Source organism: Notolepis coatsorum, assembly GCF_963971535.1.
Source record: "Notolepis coatsorum genome assembly, chromosome: 3".
NCBI classification, from domain to species: Eukaryota; Metazoa; Chordata; class Actinopteri; order Aulopiformes; family Paralepididae; genus Notolepis; species Notolepis coatsorum.
The window spans coordinates 13,986,140-14,002,844 of NC_140167.1; the positions used below are offsets into that span (position 1 = coordinate 13,986,140).

The 16,705-nt window shown below is 46.6% G+C and overlaps 1 protein-coding gene across 1 annotated transcript in view; it reads right to left on the minus strand.

Annotated features, from left to right (window-relative positions):
- Window positions 1-16,705, minus strand: part of numb (NUMB endocytic adaptor protein) — a 37,638-nt gene that overhangs the window by 13,037 nt on the left and 7,896 nt on the right. Inside the window, exons 2-4 of the mRNA XM_084310252.1 lie at window positions 12,432-12,464; window positions 11,521-11,595; window positions 4,103-4,243 (exon numbers count right to left, since the gene is read on the minus strand). Coding sequence (XP_084166378.1) covers window positions 4,103-4,243; window positions 11,521-11,595; window positions 12,432-12,464 — 249 coding nt within the window. The remainder of the gene's footprint in view (window positions 1-4,102; window positions 4,244-11,520; window positions 11,596-12,431; window positions 12,465-16,705) is intronic.

The window sequence follows — 16,705 nt, forward strand, 5'->3', positions numbered from 1 at the left end:
ATTGCACCAAAGCAGAGTCACTCACAGACAGTGGGTCCACTCACGCCGCGGGACAGATTCTTGTGTATTTAACCCTTTCACTGCCACACGACAGCCGGTTGTGTGATAGTAAAGGGGTAACCTTCTGTCGTGTGGCAGTGAAAGGGTTAAAAGTACTGCCAATGTAGCCTTCAGGTGATCTCCGTTGATATAAGTCAGACATACTTGCTTTGTTTACGTCTCGGCTACTGGCGCATACCTGCTACCTGTGACGTAAGCAGTACGCGCGACCAGAGCCGTGACAAACCTTTCGTCATCGTTTTAACAGATTTATACGGTTTGACAGTTTAGACCAGACCTGGGCATTGTACGGCCCGCGGGCCGATTCTGACCGGCCCGCGAAAGATTACATGATAATAAAAAAAAATAAAAAAAATATATTTTTAGTCTATCTGTTCAGTACTGGCACAATGAGCTCTTCTGAGAGAATTGTTGAATAGATACACAAATGTTCTAGAATGTTTGATTATGACATCATACTGTGACATCACAAATGTTCTAGAATGTTTGATTATGACATCATACTGTGACATCACAAATGTTCTAGAATGTTCTATTAATGACAAATAAGACGGTTCAATGACTTTATCTAAATCCAATCAATATCCCTAATGCCGTTTCAATGTAAGGTTATAAAAATAAACATATAAACATATAATACAATAACCTAAATATACAGCTAAGCCCCATTGTATTCTGAAATGTAGACTTTAACAGTGTAGGCAACTAAGCCAATAGAAATAAGGTATAACTCATGAGTGCTTTGGCTCCTACAAACCTCTTGAATCTCTACTCAAAGTTTACTCAAAGATGCCTTTATTATTTTAACCTCTTAACCCAGAAAAGCGGCAATTATCTTTTTTACTTGACTGCATACTTTTTTTGCAAAGCTTATCTTTATAAGTTATGCTTATAGCACATGCATAAGCCTGGTCTCTTTTGAAAGATAACATTCTGAAGTTACTAATGCAAAAAAGGAAAATCACTTTTAGTGCTAATGAAATAGAGTAGCATATAGGTCTGAACTTGAGTTGAACGTGAACTTGTACTCACATTTTTCTGCAGTGGTTGCAATATCCCAAATTTAACCACATAACATGCGCCCAGAAAAGTGGCAATTTTTTTACTTGAACTTGAGGACTGCATACTTTTTTTGCAAAGTTTATCTTTATAGTTTATGCTTATAGCACATGCATAAGCCTGGTCTCTTTTGAAAGATAACATCGTACACAATAAAGAAAAATCACTTTTAGTGCTAATGAGTAACATAGGGCTGAACATGAGTTGAACTTGAACTTGTGTACGCACGTTTTTGTGTAGTAGTTGCAATATTCCAAAATAATATATATATTTTTTGTATAAACTGGAAAACACAGCAAATCCATAGCCTGAAGCCTTATCCAAATGTTATAAAAATCCATTCAGAAATGAGCCTTATAGACTAGAGACATCCGGGTAAACCGTGTGTCAAGAAAAAAGGTCTCCATCTCTCTATTTCCTCATCCAAGTAAATTAATTCGGAATTTTTATCACTTGATCCCGTCTTCGCTTGTCAATTTTCACCTAGATCCCTGATTCGCACACCCCCACGTGGGATATCACTGGAAAGCTATACACTCATTGTTGGCTACAAGTTACAACGCTGACCAATCATTTTCGCAATCGGCGGATGATTGACTGAACCGAGGCACGGATTTTGGCGATTCAGATGGCATTCGAACGGCAACAAATAGCGCTTTAATTCAGTAATTTATATGTTCGGCGAAAAATGCAGTCCCGAGCCTTCAGATGCTCGCAAAGGGCCGTGAAACTGAAACTGAAAAACAATGAAACCCGGACATTTCCATGAATTTATAAACCCCCCCCGGACAGGGCGTGAAAAGAGGACATGTCAGGGCAAAAGAGGACGTTTGGTCACCCTACTATACTTATACTACTACCCACCATGCTAATATGTCTATACTACTATGCACTCAAGAGTGTAACACTCAAGATTGACACTATTTGACGAACACTGACACCGACCCTTAGCTGCCAGAGTTATACCCTTCCTGCTGACTTGTTGTACAGAACTTGTAAGTCGCTTTGGATAAAAGTTACATTTTCCAGAGGGAATTGTGTGCTTTGTGTAAAAAAAGAAAAGTAAAAAAAAAAAAGTTTTGTCCTGTTCTGCCGGTTCTGTCAAACTTCTCCAAAACGAGATGAGTCATGATTCTCCGCGACATGATCATGCTGTTGTGTTCTGCCCATAGCAGCGGTTCTCAGGAGAGACCCCCGGGGGTGGGGGGTGGGGGTGTACAAACCCATCCATCAGCACTCACGGAACACCTCTCTCAACCAATCAGGTCGCTCGTTCGGAACGATCTGTTGTGTAACGACGCTTCTTGCATCACATTAACTCAGCCCCTTCCACCACGAGACTCTACATGCTTTGTGTCTCCAGTGCAAATAACCTGAGGAATCAACGGTGCTCGGCTTCCCTCTACCTGAGCCGACCCTGGGAAGTGATTGAGACATTTTTAATGCGCTCTCACAGAGTTCTCAGTGGCAGATCCAGTAGCGTTCAATAGAAAGCTATCCGGCTGCAAGCTAGCCTAGCTTAGCACAAATCAATGGAAGCGGATATGGATCAGCTAGCCAAGCTGTTGGCCAAAAACACCTTTCCAGGAGTTCTAAGCTAGGCTAGCTAATCCGTATCCGATTCCATTAATTTGTGCTAAGCTAGGCTACCTTGAAGCCGGATAGCTTTTTACGGAGCACACAGAGAGGAAATTGGTATCCATCCATCTTCATGTCTGACTCTGGAGAAGATGGTAAGTGCATTTCCCCATAATGCTGGCGTGTTCCTTTAGGACTACCGAACCTCTGTACCGAAAAGACCATCACATTAACTCCGACCCTTCCACCGCTAGACAGTGACTCCACATGCTTTATATCCCCCACTGCAAATAACCGGAGGAATCAGCGGGGGAAACGGTGCTCGTCGTTCCCTCCTCTACCTGAGGCCGACCTTGGGAAGTAGGCCTGCACGATTCTTGCTAAAATGTGAATCACGATTTTTCTCTCTAAGAATTGAGATCACAGGGGGAGCTCCAGTAGCTCACCACGTACCGCGAGCGCTATTTCAGCGCCGTGGACAACCGTGCTCGTCACGGATCTGGGGCTGAGCGAGTTCGAATCCCGGACTGCAGCCGTGCCTTTCCCAGAGTGTCTTCCCCCCCCATCTGAACCCTTTCAGCCTGCTTCTGTCGGTCGAACTTGACCAAGTATAAATGCGATAAACGTATAAAAGAGCCAGGGAAATGGCCAAAGTTTAAAAAAAAAAAAAAAATAAATTGAGATCACGATTCACTCACACAATTCTTATTTTTTCAATAAAACTATTTATTGGGTCTCAATGAATCCAAAATGTCAATGTGGTTAGAAGTGGTGGAGAGAATAAAAGCTAACTTATAATGGTAGTGTCTGGTTAGGTGCGAGGGATAGTGGAGGTACTTCTCAAGGTGGGGTCCGGGAGGGGGGGGTTCGAGCTGAGCATATGTGTGTAGGGTTTTTTAGATAACAGGTATTAGGGGTATATCTTATATAAGACAACTAACTAAAATGTGATCTCATTGGATGTGCCCTGACAATTAATGCTTGTATATCTTATCGTGTGTTGTCATGTTTGTTTATATGTTTGTTTAAAAAATAAAAAAAATAAAATACAAAAAAAACTATTTATTGCACTCTTTCTTAAACAGACAACAAAACATATATCAAAGTGCTCGACTTAAACATGACATACATGAAAGTGCTCGACTTAAACTTAAAAGTCTCTTGTAACATACAAAATAACTCGAGTCAGAATCGTCATAATTAAAACAAAAAAAAAAGTGAAGTAAAAAGTAAAAAAAAAGATTAATAAATGTAATAATTAATTAATATTTCTTTTAATAAAAAAAAATCTTCATAATTTTAGAGATCGCATAGGTCTATGAATCGAGATTGCGATTCTTTTTCGATGAATCGTGCAGCAGCCCTACTGGGAAGTGAGCGAGATGTTTCTGACGCGGCTCCTCACCGAGTCCTTGACGGCCATGAAACAGTGGCAGATCCAGCGCCGCGTGGTGCCGTCCCTGCAGATGTACGAGAAGGCCCGCTCGAAGTTTCGGTCCGGAGCGCAGAAAGACACCTTCTCTATCGTCTGGTCCAGGATCAGGTCCTGTGAGGGGAAAGAGAAGATGTGAGCTCGGGGACCAGAGGGGCGTCGGCTGACTTCCCACAGCAGACGGGTGAAAAAGGGGGATGTTTAACCCTGTATTGTTTTTGTTTTATTAGAGACTGAACAGGGGGAAAGTGTTGCGTGTCCCGCCCCCATGATTGGCTGCTTCCATGATTGTTTTGGTTGTACAGTAAAGTCAGTGAAGTCATGTCTTTTATTGTAATTACGGGTTGGGTACGGTTCATATTTGAACCGATACCAGTACCAGGACCCAAGAGATGGGACGGTAATATATTTTTGGAAAAGGCTCCCTCTTGTCTAGTATTACACTCTTATACTAAACATATTAAGGTAATGAAACTTGGTACCGATTGATCTAGCGTGAGTTCGGTACCCAACCCTAATTGTAATACTGCCCTGCATTTTGGTCCAGCAGTCTAGGATAAATCCACTTCCTGTAACCATGCCAAGCATGTTATGAAGTTAAAGGAACACGCCAACATTATGGGAAATGCGCCAACAGCTGGGCTAGCTGATCCATATCCGCTTCCATTCATCTGTGCTAAGCTAGGCTAGCTTGCAGCCGGATAGCTTTCTACTGAACGAGAGGAAATTGGTATCCATATTCTTGTCTGACTCTGGAGAAGACGGTAAAGCGCATTTCCCATAATGTTGGCTGGTTCCTTTAAGAATACTGAACCTCCGTACTGAAAAGACCATACTTTGGGAGGGGGGTTATAGAAGTTCTCCTTCCATGATACCCAAGAAGCAATGGCTGGATGTTATGCTAACTGCTGTCCAACAGATGGCGCTATAACTCAAACCTTTAAGAAATGGAACAATGTATTTGACTGCTGCAGTGTCTCCTGTTGTAGGCGCATTAGGAAACACATATTTATATGAAACAGGAACCTTCACGGCTCACTAGACCACAACAGTAGAAACGACCAGTATTGACTACTGTGACCAAACGGACAGCTTCTGCTTTTTTCCAAAGCCAAGAGAACGACACAAAGTTCCCCTAGGAGTCAAAAGATTATTTTTAGGGCATTTCTGTTCCTATTTATAGTACAGCAGAATGACAGGAAGACATGGGAGGGAGAGAGAGAGGGAGAGAGAGAGAGGGAGAGGGAGAGAGACTGTGACGTTGCAACAGACACGCCTAAGAAAGCTTGGTGAACTACCAGGATGCCTCGAAGCACATAGGCCTTTCAAACGTCGTCATAATGGTGTGTGTGTGTGTGTGTGTGTGTGTGTGTGTGTGTGTGTGTGAGGGGGGGGGTTCTTTACAGTAGAGGTGAATTATGTCTTGCTGACTAGAGCCACAACATTGCTACAATTATTTTTATATTCAGACTCAAGAGTTAATTATATTGTTTACACTCTACATTTTTTCTCATATTTTTATGTTTAGAACATTTTATTGCCTATATTTATGTCTTTCTTCTATTACCCTGCCCATACCTGTACCTCCCCCGTGCAGCTATGATGCCAAGGAGATCAATAAACAATAATAAAAAGGAGCATCTTATTTTATTTGATCTTATCTTATCTTATCACGACAGGCGGGGCGGTGCTGCAACGCAAAGCTAGTTTTGACTAATAATGTCTTAAAAGAATGTTTGCCACTTGGACTCAAAATGCCTCATCAAAGAGGGAAACGCACATTAGAAGACCTCATGAAAGAGCCTGTGTGTGAACCACGGACCACGGTAGGTACGACCTTTTAATAACCCGTTCTTTCCCCCCCACAGCCGAGGGAGGCGGGGGGCGCGGCCGTGACTCCCTTTATCTTGGGTAGAAAAATCACGACAAAATCCAGAGAACGTATCGAAAAAAGGAGCCGTCAAGTCAAGAGGAAGAGCCTTTTTGAAACGTAAACAAACCCACGGGGGCCGGCGTGATCGGTCGCTGCGGGAGATTAGCGTCGTGTTAATCTGCGCGGCGCCAGCGGGGGGGCGAGACCGGCTGAGCCCATATCCATTATTAACCCCCTCACTGCCACACGACAGAAGGTTATAACCCTTTACTATCACACAACCGACGGCGATGCTCCATCATTAGCATCATCAGCTCGGCATCGCCGTCGGTCGTGTGATAGTAAAGGGCTAACCTTCTGTATTGTCACAGTGAAAGGGTTAACCGGCTGTCGTGTGGCAGTGAAAGGGTTATAATAATAATAATAATAATAATTAATTTATTTTGTATAGCGCTTTTCAACGACCCAAAGTCTTGATTGATTGATTGAAAACTTTATTAACAGATTGCAGAATGGGTACAATACAGTACAGCTCAATACACACAATTGTTAAGGGGATGCAGACCAGAGAAAGACTTTCGTCTTGTTTACACCAGGGTCCCCCATTTTCAATTCATCAGGACATATATGACATACATGACATACAGATAGTCAGTACTGCTACATCTATACATTTATGACATACCAGATTTGCAAATACAGTACTGTTTGTGATACAGAAGGAGTCAAGAAAAGGGAGTATATACATTTGACGTAGAAACTGTACATTGGAGGAGGTTGGGTGGGGGGGGGTTGGGTACACTGGGATATTGACAACCATACTGGGTAATTTACATTGGAGGTGGTTGGGGGGGGGGGGGGGGGCACACTGTATAAGCAAGCAAAACTGTACATTGAGGGGGGGGAGACTCTGTACAAACAAACAAAATTGTACATTGGACTATTGACAAAACCATACTAGGTAAATGACTGTACATTGGAGGGGGTTGGGTTAGGATATTTACAGGGGCCAGTGTTGAATTGCAGTCTCCCGTAGGTGTCTCTTGAGAGAGGTTTTGAAAGTGGGTAGTGATCCACATTCCTTTACAGCTTTGGGTAGGGCGTTCCACATTGATGTGGCATAATTGCGAAACGTGTTTAGTCCCTTATTTGAGCCGAATCTGGGTTTAACATGATTTGTGGAGCTCCCTCTGGTGTTGTGATCGTGGTATTCACTGACCTTTGGGAAGTATTTTGCCATGTACATGGGTACCTTGGTCGTGTAGTGTATCTTGTAGACCAGGCCCATTGCAAGTTGCTGTACTCTGTCATCTACTCTAAGCCATCCTAGGTTGTCAAAGTGGGCAGGGGTGAGGTGGGTTCTAGGAGTAAGGTCAAGCAGTAGTCTGACCAGTTTGTTTTGAGATGTTTGTAATTTTGTTTTTAGCGCCTTTGAGGTGCTTTGGTACCATGAGGTGCAAGCATAGTCGTAGTACCCCTGAATGAGTGCTCCTGCCAGAGTCTTCAGGGTATTCTTGTTTACCAGAGAGGAGATCCGGTACAAGAATCGAGTTCGTTGGTTGACTTTTTTTATTACATTGGATGCCATTTTGTCACAGGAGAGATTAGCCTCTAGGATGGAACCCAGGTAGGTAATTTCATCTTTCCTTGTGACAATATTGTCACCCACTGTAACTGAGAAGCCGTCGGTCTTGCTGAGTTTGTTATTTGAACCGAAGAGAATGGACTCTGTTTTGCCCATGTGTAATGATAGTTTGTTATCAGCGAGCCATATGCAGATTCTGCCTAGTTCCGAGCTGAGGGTTTTTTCAACCTGTAACTTGTTCTTGTCAGAGACCAGCAGGGCTGAGTCGTCCGCAAACAGGAACAAGTTGCAGTCACAAGCTGACGACATGTCATTTGCATAAATTAGGAACAGTAGCGGTCCTAGTATGCTTCCTTGTGGAACACCACAGCTCACTGTGAGGGGGGGGGATAGGGTACCGTTTACCTCCACCATCTGTTCCCTCCCCTCAAGGTAGGATTGCATCCAGCTCACTGATAGACTATCAAAACCAATTGCTTTTAGCTTGTCAATCAGAATGGAGTGATTGACCGTGTCAAAGGCCTTTTGTAGGTCCAGCATGACCATGCCGCAGTATTTGCCTGCGTCCACCTCTTGTTTGATGTGGTCATTCAAATAGAGAAGGCATGTGTCAGTGGAGTGGGATGTTCTGAAGCCAGATTGGAATTCGTAGATTAGATTTTTTTCCGCTAGGTACTTTTCGACCTGTTCGTAGACTATTTTTTCCATGACTTTCGAGATGGAGGTGAGAATAGAAACAGGGCGGTAGTTGCCTGGGTCTAATTTGCTGCCCTTTTTGTGCAGAGGGGTCACCCTCGCAATTTTGAAGTCCTTGGGGACGTGTCCCTGTTTTATGGAGAGGTTTATTATGTGTGTGATGATTGGGGTGATGGCGGCTGCTGAGTCTCTGAGGAATTTGGAGGGGATGTTGTCATGGCCAGTGGCCTTGTTAGGTTGGAGGGCGCTCAGTTTATTGAGTACCTCATCTGTTGTTACCATTTCCAGCTTGAAGTCGTCCTTGCGGACCCCTAGGTTTTTGTAGTAAGCTACTATGTGTTCTACCCCATAAAGCCCTGAGTGGGAGGGTAGTTTGTTTACCAGTGTTGTGGCTATGTTTGTGAAGAAAATGTTTAAGTAATTGGCTACATCCAGCTTGGCTGTGATGAGCGTGTTGTCCGTTTTTATGTTTATGTTTGAGAATCTGGTTTTAAGTTTTTTACTGCATCCTAGTTGATTATTGAGTAATTTCCAAAGTTCACGTGGTTTGTTTTTGTTTTCCTCAGTTTTGTCATTGATGAAATTCTTTTTTGCAGTTTTGATCATGGAGTTTACGTCGTTTCTTAGTCTGTTTCTTTCTAGTTTGAGTTCAGTCACGTGGGCTTGGAGTTCACTGCTCGTGCTTTTAGTAAGCTTTGACTGACTTTTACGAAACTCAGAGCATTTTTTGTCTCTGGTTTTCATAGCGGCCAGTATTTCGGAGTGCATCCACGGCTCAGCGCGATTTTTTACCCTGGTGGTTCTTAGGGGGGCCATGTCGTTTAGTATTGTTGAGAATTTGGTTTTGAAACCAAGCCATGTTTCTTCAACCAGTGTACCATTGAGTTCATCTGACCAGTCCAGGCTCTCCAGTTCAAGGTTAAAGGCCTCGCTAGAGTAGGTTTTGAGGTCTCTAGATGTGACTGTTTTGTGGCAGCCAGCCTTTTGTTTTAGTTTTTTGCGGGTACAGAATATCATATAATGATCACTTAACCCGCATGCTATAACCCCTTTCTTGGAGATCTTGGACTTGTCGGAGGTCAGAATGAGGTCAATGGTAGTCTGAGTTGATTCACATACACGTGTGGGTTGGGTGATTAGCTGGCTGAGGCCGTGCAGATCACAAAACCTACTGAATGACTTGAAGACGGGTGCATCTTTTCGTTGCATATCCGTGTTCCAGTCTCCAATAAGAATTTTGTCTACATCCTCAACTCCAGCTAAACACCCATCCAGTGTATCATAAAAGTCACTATGATCTGGCGGCCTGTAGACTGTGCCAACCAGTAGGGATTTCGCCCTTTCGAATAGGATTTCCACCCATACAGTTTCAATTGATTTATGATTCAGGTCATTTCTGTTGATGAATTTGGTGTCCTTGTGTATGTACATACAGACACCACCGCTGACAATAGGCAAAAAACAAAGAAACATAGAACCACAGGTAAACGGAGAACAATATGATTACACAAGAACATAAAACCACGAGTAACGGATAACAAATACAGGAGCCAGTAGGGGAGACAGTCAGGAAGTGAGTAAGGGAAACCGAGGGGGGGAGGGGGGTGGGAGGGGCAGGAGAGGAGAGAAGGTAGGGCAGGGGAAAAGGGGGGTGGTAGGTTGGAGGAGGGTGGTTATGGGTAGGGAAGGTTAAATGCTTGGGAGAACAGGTAGGTTTTGAGTCTGGATTTGAAGGTGGAGAGTGAGGGAGAGTCTCTGATGGTCTGAGGGAGGGAGTTCCAGAGTCGGGGTGCATCATTATGGATGATGAGATGTTTTGGTGTGGCACTCATCGACTCCACAGAACTGTGATGATTCTAGTCCGATGTGGAGAGAAACACTGCCTCATGAATGCAAAGAACTGTGGGACACATAGCAACGAACCACTGTCCTGCCTACGTGAGCGGCACAGGAGGTCCTTTGTCCCCACAGCCATCGGACTGTTCCAACAACTCAAGTCTAGTGCGGGGGACCTTGACCTGCGGCTGTTGGTTGTTTGTTTCCTATTCCCCACACCCGTTTTATTCACCCGTTTTTTTATACACCTGTTTTATACACCCGTTTTTTTTATACACCAGTTTTTTTATACACCTGTTTTTTATACACCGGTTTTATTCATCACGTTTTCATTATTATTACTGGTAGATCTGATGTACTTGAATTTTTATCATGTGCTTACTTTTTTTATTCATGACGCGGACATAGTTGGTTAACGACTATGTCTGAACTGTCATTGTCTGTATTTGTCTATTGTGTGAGCTATGATATACTCTGAATTTCCCCTAGGGGATGAATAAAGTATCTATCTATCTATCTATCTATCTATCTATCTATCTATCTATCTATCTATCTATCTATCTATCTATCTATCTATCTATCTATCTATCTATCTATCTATCTATCTATCTATCTATCTATCTATCTATCTATGTCCTTTCATGCACAGTAGAGAGCATCCTGACTGGTAACATCACCTCCTGGTTGGGGAACAGCGCCGCACACGACCGCAGCAGAGAGGGGGCCGATCAGCCCAACGCACCACCGGAGGTGGGCTTCCCACTCTCCAGGACGTTTACACCAGGTGTTGCAGGGCCAACTTGCCAAGGCTAAGAGAGAATAGTCAAAGACTCTAGTAGCCACCCAGACAACTGCCTCTTTGCACTGCTGCGGTCAGGCAAGCGCTACCGGAGTCTCATGGCCAGTACAGAGAGACTCAAAAGGAGCTACTATCCGCAGGCCATCAGGACGCTCAATGTGGACTCTGTGCAACACTAACCCACGCACACATCCACACACTCACTTTAAACAAACACTCACCTTTAACCTTCACTTCACACTTTGAACACTTTTAACACTAACATTTGATCTATTTATTACAAAAAGATTTGCACTACATACATCCATACCTCATTTCTTACATTTTTTTATTTTATTTTTTTTTAAGTTTGCATTTTGTACCTCATTGTTTGCATTTTGTACTTCCTTTTGTACTTTAGTTTCTATATTGTATATTTTGTTGTATAGTGTTTGGACTTTTTTACTGTATGAAGCACTTGAAACTGAAGCACATACGAAACTTGAACTTGACCGGCTTTCAGTAGCGCTTCTAGTAGGATGCCTCCGCTTCTTGACCGAGCTGCTCTTAGCCTGCTTGTGTGTGTGTGTGTGTGTGTGTGTGGGGGGGGGGGCGTACGTTACCTTTGTTTTGTCATCTACGACGCGCAGACCGTCTGCCGACACCCACAGCACGGCCCTCACTGCCTTCTTCCCGGCCTGGAGAAGAAACACAGGGAGACGGAGACACAGTGAGAGACGGCGCACACCTGAATATTATCGCCTCTCTCCCGACTTCCCCCGGTTGACCTCTTTTAACCTTTTAACCCCACGTTCCTTGAAACCTACGCACAACACACACACACATGTAACTCACACAACACACAAACACACACCACCTGGAAATAAAGCAAGAGGCTCCAGGTATCGGACCTTTTCGAGGGCAGGACAGAAGAGACGAGAAGACGGGTGAAAAGAAAAGAAAAGGCACGAGGAGGTGTTGTGAGTGTTGTCGTCGCGTGGCAGCAGCGGTACCCCGAAATCAAACGGGAGGAAAAAGAGGAGGACGGTAAAAAAGAAAAGGAAACGTGAGGAGGAGAGCAGCCGACAGCGGTGGCCCCCCCCCCACTGGTCAGAATGACAACCGCACAGAGAGAAACAACACTCATTCACACACAAACAAACAAACAAACACAAACATTTGTTCATTTCGTCTCTTCGTTCTCATTTCATGGAAGATGGAGCTGGTGGAGAAAGAAGACACACGGCACACAAACACACCAACACAAGAAAAACTAAACACTAAGTGCCCCACCCCCTCCTTGGCCCCCACCCCTGCCACACACACACACACACATGCATCACGTCGCTTTGACTCCGCTCAGACTCTCCGTGTGTGTTTTTCGTCCGGCCTTTTTTCCAGACGCGGTGGTGATCAAAGAGAGAGAGACGTGTTATGTGAGGTTGTTTTTTTGGGGAGGGGGTGGGGCGGGGGGGGGGGGGGGGGTTGGGGGTTCAGAGAGGCACGCACTCCAGACACACAAAGCACAACTTACTTTTGTAAAGAAGCCCTTGAAGAATTTCCTGTCCTGGAGGTGGAATTGGTAAGAAGGGATCAGGGGGGTCGGGGGAGATGGGGAGGACAAGGCATGAGAATGTTACAGATGAGCTCTAACAACATGGTCTGGTCAGGTGTCCAGATGAGGGTGAGGCTTTTTCTTTTTGTTTGTTTGTTGTAATGTATGTTTGTTTATTGGGGAGGGAGGGAGGGGGGAGGGGGGGGGGGGTGGATGTGATGAAGCTTTATGAGTTGTGAGTGAGAGTGGAGCAGCGTACGGGTGAGAGAGGGGGGTCCACGTGATTCCAGATCTATAGGGGGGGGGGGGGGGGGGGGGGGAAGGGGGTGATGGGTGGATATTATTATCGTGGTGGTGATTGGTGTTAGTCGTTTGATACCTGACGCCGGGAAGCCAGTGAACCCTGACGTTAAATCCAGCTGTTCACACACCAGAGCCTCAACACCAGCAGGTTGTAAGCTTGTGTTCCCACAGCCCCCCCGGCTGCCCCCCCCCCACCACCACCGAGCCCATTACCGCTCCCAGCTGAGCGCCTGCCCCCCCCAGGAGAGGGGATCAGAAGAAGAAACAAACTTACAGGAGATGCGAGACTACAGGATTCCCATAGCTACGGCTTGGCAGAGCTTCAGGTGGGATGGGGTGGGATGGGGGGGGGGGGGTGGAAATAATCCCGAATCACATTCTCTCTCTCTCTCTCTCTCTCTCTCTCTCATTCCACGGTGGATTCCTCAGACAGAAAACAGATTCCACAGGCCTTTGTAATGTTGACCTCTGAGCCGGCGCCTGTGACTCTTGCACTAGTAACCGCCAGGACTGGAGTCAGGGGTCAAGTTTAGGCCACTGAACAGGGAGGGGGCCCTGACAATCAAACCCAACCTAATCTTTATCCCCCCTCCTCCCTCCTGTGTCTCTTTCGCCCCCTATTCCTCGCAATGCCCCCCCCCCCCCCCGGAGTTACCCCCCTCTCCCCTCACAGCCGCGGCGGAGACGACACTTCCAACGCCCGATTAAACATGTTCACCAGCAGCCCTGGGAGAGTCACACAGGTGTTAGTGTTTGGACAGACAGGCGTGTGAACTGCGGACATGCAGACTAGGGGGGCGGGGGGCGGGGGGGGGGGGGAGGAGGCGGCAGTTAGTCGGTCAGTACGTTTAGTCGAGGTTAATAGCCCAGGTCTCTCTGAAAGGTTAAAGGAACTAGAATGGATGGGTGGTTGGGGGGGGGTAGGGATGAGGGGGATGGGAGGGGGGCATTCGGAGATTTTCACAGGGACACCACACCACAATAAAAACCTGCTTAAAAAGACAAAAGCAATTATAAATAAATAAATAAATAAATAAATAAATAAATAAATAAATAAATAAATAAATAAATAAATAAATAAATAAATAAATAAATAAATAAAATGAATGCAATGTTCATATATTTCAGATGCAAGTGCAAAGTGGGATGGAAACCAGAGTTGGAAAAGAAACGGGGCAGGGTTCTAAAGAGAGGAGCTTGTGGGTCTCGACAGATCAGGGGTGAATCCTAAAAAGGACCTTAAACCCATGGGTTCCTTAATTAAAAAAACATCTTCAGCTCATTTCAAGTTCAGTCTCATCCTGGGAAGCAGCAGCTCGTTGAACCAGACCAACGCTGACAGTCACGTGTGGGAGGGAGGGAGGGGGGGGGACCCACCAGAAGCGGTCCCTGTGACCCCTTTTGGGTGCCGACCCACAGTTTGAACAGCAGCGAGGGCAGAATGTGGAAGGAGAACCGTCGCCGGGGCACTCCTTGCACAACCGCCCAACGCGTCTTGCAACATTTCTTTCCTCCTGAAAGCACGCCGGGTGGGACCCCCCTCTGGCCTGGGGGGAGCGCTCGTTTCACACACACCTGACGAGCCGTCAGAGACTCTGGCCTGGGGGGAGCGCTCGTTTCACACACACCTGACGAGCCGTCAGAGACTCTGGCCTGGGAGGAGCGCTCGTTTCACACCGGACGAGCTGTCAGAGACTCTGGGAGGAGCGCTCGTTTCACACCGGACGAGCTGTCAGAGACTCTGGCCTGGGAGGAGCGCTCGTTTCACACCCGACGAGCTGTCAGAGACTCTGGCCTGGGAGGAGCGCTCGTTTCACACACCGGACGAGCTGTCAGAGACTCTGGCCTGGGAGGAGCGCTCGTTTCACACACCGGACGAGCTGTCAGAGACTCTGGCCTGGGAGGAGCGCTCGTTTCACACCGGACGAGCCGTCAGAGACTCTGACCTGGGAGGAGCGCTCGTTTCACACACCGGACGAGCCGTCAGAGACTCTGGCCTGGGAGGAGCGCTCGTTTCACACCGGACGAGCTGTCAGAGACTCTGGCCTGGGAGGAGCGCTTGTTTCACACCGGACGAACTGTCAGAGACACTGGCCTGGGAGGAGCGCTCGTTTCACACCGGACGAGCTGTCAGAGACTCTGGCCTGGGAGGAGCGCTCGTTTCACACCGGACGAGCTGTCAGAGACTCTGGCCTGGGAGGAGCGCTCGTTTCACACCGGACGAGCCGTCAGAGACTCTGGCCTGGGAGGAGCGCTCGTTTCACACCGGACGAGCCGTCAGAGACTCTGGCCTGGGAGGAGCGCTCGTTTCACACCGGACGAGCTGTCAGAGACTCTGGCCTGGGGGGAGCGCTCGTTTCACACCGGACGAGCCGTCAGAGACTCTGGCCTGGGAGGAGCGCTCGTTTCACACCGGACGAGCCGTCAGAGACTCTGGCCTGGGAGGAGCGCTCGTTTCACACCGGACGAGCTGTCAGAGACTCTGGCCTGGGAGGAGCAGCTGCAGGCGGTAAGAGAAGAAAGTATTCACACATACTGTACACATTCCCAGAGGATGCCTTCCAGGTTCCCCCAGAAACCTTACTGGAAAAGGCCTCGGTCGAAAACGGTATTCTGACCGTGACGAGACACAACAACAACACCAACAACACTGAAAGTGAAAGCAAGAAGAACGGAAACTGTGAGAATAGTGGGTTCTCAAACCTGGGTCCAGGGACCTTCACGGGTCCTTGAATGGGTTTCCAAGGGGTCGCTAGCAAAATGAGGAATGGTTTAATTCATTGTTTCGTTCACTAGAGGTTATGACGATAAGACCTTTATTTAAATACATTTTTAGCACGGACGTTCCTCTTCAGCGCCGTCTTTCTTCACTCACTCTCACACACCTGGGAGCTGCCCGGTACAACCACTGGTCTGCTACTGAACAGGTCCACTGGGAGCTGCCCAGTACAACCACTGGTCTGCTACTGAACAGGTCCACACTGGGAGCTGCCCAGTACAACCACTGGTCTGCTACTGAACAGGTCCACACTGGGAGCAGTTAGGTAGAGTTAAGTGCCTTGCTCAAGGGCACTTCAGCGGTGGGTTGGGACGGGAGAGTGTTATTCATTCACTTCCAAGCCCAGATTTATCTTGGGGGGGAATCGAGCTCAGTTTCTCTCGACCTTTAGGCCACCCGAGGGTCTCCTCACCTACAAGAGTTCTGCACTAAATCATATCCAACAACAACGACTAAAAAACAAAAGCAAGGACAGAATATGTGGCGGATCAAGGTGGGGATCCTGGACATGAAAAGGTCAACAGGCAGAGTTCTACTGAGAGGCTCGACGGGCCTGGAGCTGGTGGGAGGGACACAGTTCTACTGAGAGGCTCGACGGGCCTGGAGATGGTGGGAGGAACACAGTTCTACTGAGAGGCTCGATAGGCCTGGAGGTTCAAACCCCACCCGACCCAGAGGGGGTTAAAGCCTGGGATCCTCACATACAACACTGAGCCGGAAAACAATAAAATATACATCTACATTCCCACATAATTACAATCACTAATATGGAAGGAGGTGGCTTGACCATCTATTGTAACTGCTCACATGTAAAAATGCACATTAGCTTAATAAAAAAAATCATATATATATATAATAATAATAATAATAATGTAAAAAAAAGTATAATATATATATATATCTATCCTGGCGGCTGGGTGGCGCAGCGGACTAAGCGCTCGTCACCAACGTGAGAGACACTGGTATCGAATCCGGCTGTCAGCGTTGCCTCCAGCTTGGCCGGCCGTCATACTGGCTCAATTGGCAGAGTCAGCGGGAGGGAAGCCAGTGGGTGGTAATCTGGTCGTTGTAAACAGCGACTCCTACAGGTCGGTCAGGGCGCCTGCACAGCGAGGGAGGGAGATGGTGAGGGTAGTGTGACCTCCCACATGTTACACTTCACCAATGAGAG